General features: G+C 39.9%; 1 protein-coding gene across 1 annotated transcript; it reads right to left on the bottom strand.

The window, feature by feature from the left end:
- Positions 1-3,983: 3,983 nt before the first annotated feature.
- Positions 3,984-4,736, bottom strand: LOC135699241 (uncharacterized). Its single transcript, XM_065219444.1, has one exon. The coding sequence runs from the start codon at positions 4,734-4,736 to the stop codon at positions 3,984-3,986; it is 753 nt and encodes a 250-aa protein (XP_065075516.1).
- Positions 4,737-5,455: the final 719 nt, after the last annotated feature.

The raw sequence follows: 5,455 nt of genomic DNA, 5'->3' as shown, positions 1-5,455 counted from the left end.
ATGAAACATTTTAGGCTTCAACAAACTCATCTGTACGCAATACTTTCTGTCTATAGTGATTGGCAACTTGAATTTCCACACTCTTTCCCATTATTGCACCAGATATAACCCTCTAAAGTAGCAAACGCACTTGCTTATTCCCAAAAAAAACACACACTTTTCATCTTCATCAACTGGAAAGTTTTTGCCTTTTTAAAATTCAACTCTTTACATCGCAAACTCCATTAGTGAAAGAGCAACGCAACAAACAGCACAAGTTTAAGAACTTGCTAATAAATAGGAAACCGGAAGCCAAACAGAGAGCTTACTGAATGGATACGAAAAAACGAACAACTTTCTCCCAAAGATGACGACGAAGACGACGACGGAAGCACTGAAGACTGGAGCACTGATGGAAGCGGAAGCAGAGTAAATACTTTTAAAATTTCATCACCACTTTCAAGGAGCTCTCCTAGGTCTTTACTCTGTTTTCGTCTTTCCGAACCAAGGCACGGTACTAGAGCGCAGCGTCAACACAAAATACTCCGTCGTCTGTAAGAGCAGCAATAGCTCATGAAGTGAGCAGAAATTTCCCTCCGTCCTCCAGCGAAAGGCAACGGTTAAACGCAAAGCAATGCAACTCGATGCGATGCCGCCCCTAAATTAGTATAACAACATACCACCATATAGTACCTCTTAGAGACCGAGTTCAGCGAAGGGTGGGTGGATTGCTTTTTAAAATGAACATGAAAGTGCTCGGAAAGAGTGGAAAACTTGAACTGGTGAAATCTTGACAGCTATAAATATTTTCGGGTTTTTTTTCTTCAAACTGATAAAAAGTGTGTACATTCTAGCCGGGTCGCAGGCACCGGAAAGTGGAAAAGTTTTGTGGATCGCTGACCAAGTATTTGTCTTTCGTTTATCAAAAAAGTAAAAATAGCGAAGCCTTTTCCATTCCTTCCCTGATAACGAGGCATGCTAGAAAAGTATATTACCGAGGTGCGTATGTTTCGGTTTCGGAACACTTAATTTCACACGAAATGTTTGTTTACGTTGATTTACAACAAAGATGAATGCAAAATTAGCCATTTATAAAAAGGTGGGTGTACAATGCCCGTCCAAAAACATTTCTTGATGCATGGCTATCCACAAATCTGGTTACAAAAATGCTTTATGAATATTTTTATTCAATTAGTTAATTTATTAAGGCTCAAATAGATTCCACGGAGCCGACAGCCAGTAAATAATTTTATAATAATAATAATGTATGCATAAAAAACATTATTTATGAGTTCTTACTTTTATTGGCAGGAGACATGAGCTTTCGGCTTCCGCTTTCTTACGTGCCCGTAACTTCCCTTTCCACCACGCCAGGCGCTAGGCCTCTAATTCGTTCTTGTTCCGCTCTTTCTCGATATAGTTTATTGTCCTAGTTTTGTAGAAGTAGGGTAGGGCACTACTTCGGCCTAATCGTCGATTTTGGGCCTATCGAGCGGAGAACATCATATAAACCCACGATTTCGGCGTAAACAAGTCAATTGTGGATCAACAATAGAAAAGGCCCCATCAGCATTTGTAAGCCCTTTACTCACAAAGTGAAGGCCACCCACGCAAACCAACACCATCATCGGAAAGGGGAAACTTCCACCTACACGATGTCGGTGTTGGTTTGTGTGGGCGGCCTTCGATTTGTGAGGAATGGGCCCTTTTCTATTGTTGATCCAGAATTGCGCCTTTGGTATGATACTTTAGTTTAAAAGCTACCGAACTAAGTCAATAAGAACGTGTGATATGAATGTTTGCACCCATTATTTTCAAAAACAAAACAAAAAACGCTCCGACCGAATCAATTTGTATTTTCATCCGACAGGCCGAAGTAAATTCAAAGACGCTTCAATGGGGTTTCAATGCATAAAGGGTGTCCACGATGAAATTGCCACACACAAAATTGATTCGCAAAATTCGAGTTTTCATCCGATCCATTTTCAGGGATTGAGGAATAACTATTAAACTTCATTTTACCATTTTACTCGTATTTTATTTACAGTCCATACGCAAATGCCCGCACCTTGGCCTTAACCCCGCCCATAAGATTCTGCACAACCTGTGAATCAACCGTTTTTTGCATGTAAACCCATACTTTCTTCAGTTCCTCGACTGTCTTCACTACCTTAGATCGTTTAAGAAGGTGCTGCTTCATAATCGCCCAGTACTTCTCGATGGGGCGGAGCTCCGGAGTGTTGGGAGGGTTGAACATTTTCGGCACGAAATTGACCTTATTGTCCGCATACCACTTCAGCACGTCCTTGGAGTAGTGGCATGAGGCCAAATCCGGCCAGAAGATTGTTGGGACGTTGTGGGCCTTCAGGAGAGGAAGCAGCCGCTTCTGGAGGCACTCTTTTATGTACACCTGTCCGTTCATCGTGTCCTGGGTCACGAAAGGTGCACTCCGCTTCCCGCACGTGCAGATGGCTTGCCAAACCAGGAATTTCTTCGCAAATTTGGACATCTTCTGAGTGCGGACATGCTCCGGAACGCTGAACTTATCCTTGGCCGTGAAAAACAGGTTGCCGGGGATCTGTTTGAAGTCGGCCTTCACATATGTTTCGTCGTTCATGATGCAGCATTCAACTTTCGTCAGCATGTTGAGGTACAACTTCCTGGCACGGGTTTTGGCGGACTTGTTCTGCTTCTCGTCGCGATTAGGGGCCTTTGAAACTTGCAGGATGTAAATAATGCACTATGAACTAAATCCACCCAAATTTTCATTAAATTCTACCCAACGGTTAAAAAGTTAGAGCAATTTCATAGTGTGGCAATTTCATCGTGGACACCCTTTAAGGCCAAGTTTATAATCCGTAGTACAAGTTTGGGGTCAAGAAGTAGTGTTAGATTTTCAACAATATCTCAACAATTTGTTACTCTTTATCAAATCTTGTGGTACACATGAAAGGTAAATAAAGGCATTTGCAGTAAAAACATTCTATTTTGCGAAAAAAAAATCCGCTTGGAAAATAGAGGCAAAGAGCAGGTTGTGTCTACCCAAGTAACATTCCCAAAACTAATTTGATTTATTTAGGTTTTATAGTTGATTTCGATAAGAATTGAAAATATAACATGCACTTAAGGCGGTTTTGATTAAGTAATATTGGTTTTATGTAAGTTGCGGTTTTATAATATCCTAGAGAATCCCTTGGAGAACACAAATAAAACTTCGTTTTACTTGAGAATATTCTTGCTTATAACAACTCTTATGAAGCACTTGAGGATGTTGTCTGACGATATGATTTATAATGGCAATAAATCTACTTCATAAGTACTGTATAAAACTCCTTGAAGAATACATTGATTTACGCAAGTTTAATGGATCTTATTCAAGAGCACGACAGAACAACACATTTTCTATAGAAATGGAGGCAAACAAATGGAAAAAAATAAATCAAGTGGATTTTTTAAAAGAAAAGTCAGTACAATCATATGCTAGTATTTACGATGAGGACTTCATTACAAGAAACGTACATAATCTTAATCATTTGGTAGATGATGTGAAACGATTCGATGCTCTTTCCAAATTCAGTGAATATCCCTTTGAAAGTAAGTTGTATCAAATAAAAAATATGATTCGAAGTGGGCATAAACCATTGGCACAAGTTGCCAAACGTATCTGTGAGTAACATCAAGTTGCCGATTATTTGAGAATGCGACAAAACATAACGACACGCTGGCGCTTTCTGGTTTTCCGTTGACGTAAATTAACTGACTTTTTTGAAACACCTATTCAGTCTAGAAATTTGAGCATCTTCTATTCCAACTGTGAAACAACAAATAGAACTGAATATGATCCTTCATCAATTAAGTGGCAATACCGTTGAGAGACACAGGAACAGTGTTCACTTCATACTTTATGTTAGTCAGACATTTGCAGGTATTAATGTAAAATAAAACACCACATCATTCACATTTTTGTGCCACATTTTATTTGTTGGATCTTTAATTACACATCATTAATTTTCTTCTTCCTCAACATGTTCACCTTCAATAGTAAAGTTATGATTCGCTTGGTTTTCATCGTTTTGTTTGCTTGATTTATACTTTAAGTTCTTTGGTCGGTTCTTATGCTTTGAGTTTTGACATTTAGAAATTGTTATTTGTTTGCTGTTCTTCAAAACCGTTTTAAAAAAATTTTCGCAGTTCACTTCCGAAAAGTCTCTATCTGCACGCAGAATCAGATTTAAAAACAGTTTACGAACTTTCTTGAAACATTTCAACGATCCTTTTCCTCCAGCATCATTGGACATCGATGGTTCTCCGTCACGTCGCTCAGCATTGCTATTAGTCAGTCTAGCTGCTCCTGTCCATGAGCACTGCGTTAGAAACTGTCGCGTGAAAAAGTAATCGATCAATTTGTAGCAGCAGTCCATTCCATGAGCTTTTCCATTATTGGCGCAAATAAAGGTCATTCCGGTTAAAAATTGCTGCATTCGTTTCTCTTCACCCAACAATGTCTCCAATGCATTCAGTTCGTCCAAACAGGAAACAGGGGAAACGACGTTTTCAGTGGCATGTTCCGTTAACCCAACTGCCTTATGTGGTTGATCGTCATTGGTCAGCAATTCCATCACATAATCCATAGTGGTCTGCAATCGAGCCATACTCTGCAATTGCTTGGCTTGGTTCTCCAAAATACGTTTTTGGTTATCAAGGACTGCCTTCAGAGGGGCAGCATCCGTGCTAGCTGTTTCGCTGTCCAGTGCCATGTAAATGATTTGTGACGAATCATTAACTTGTCCCTCAGAAATAGTGCATTCAGGCTCAACATACACTAATTGCGGGTCGCTTGTCTGTGTTGTAAAACAGAAAAATGTTCAAAACTTTAAGAAATGTTGTACAGCACCATACTAACCATTGTTTCCAAGACGATACTATCGTTTTGAACTGTAGCTGGTGTATTCTCAGGTGCTGGTGATGAAGGATGAATCCAGGCATTGAAATTTGGAGGCACAAATGCATGGGAAGTTTTGGTCACATTCCTGACTTTCTTCGCAGGTGGCGGCAACGCTTGGAGGTCTTCCACTTCGGTGTTTGTTCACACAATTCATGCGTTCCCTATTTTCTCCAGGCACGGATGTTTCCACCTGCGACAGCTTTCCAACAAGGTGCTTTTTGGGCCAGCGTAAAATACCTTTTGATTCGTATCCACTGGGAACAACACTCAGCCAGGTTTCTCCACCCTCAATAGTTTGCACAACCTTGAAAGGCATCCTATGAACAAAAAAACATAGTTAGTGTTCGTTTGAACTCATTAAAAACTGAATTATTACCTGGTTGAATGAAAAAAACTGACGACGCGCAGAAAAAGTTTCGTACAGGTACAAACGTAAATAAACAGCTGTCAAACTGCTGCTCACGCAGCACGGTGGGTGTTCTTATTCAAGATTTCTATAAAACCTCGAATAAAACCAATTATTTTTAAAGT

Source organism: Ochlerotatus camptorhynchus, unplaced genomic scaffold (genome assembly GCF_037179485.1).
Source record: "Ochlerotatus camptorhynchus isolate MF236.1 unplaced genomic scaffold, CSIRO-AGI_Acam_v1.1 ptg000105l, whole genome shotgun sequence".
Classification (NCBI taxonomy): Eukaryota; Metazoa; Arthropoda; class Insecta; order Diptera; family Culicidae; genus Ochlerotatus; species Ochlerotatus camptorhynchus.
The sequence above is the reverse complement of the archived record's forward strand: the minus strand, read 5'-3'. Positions and strand labels throughout refer to the sequence as shown.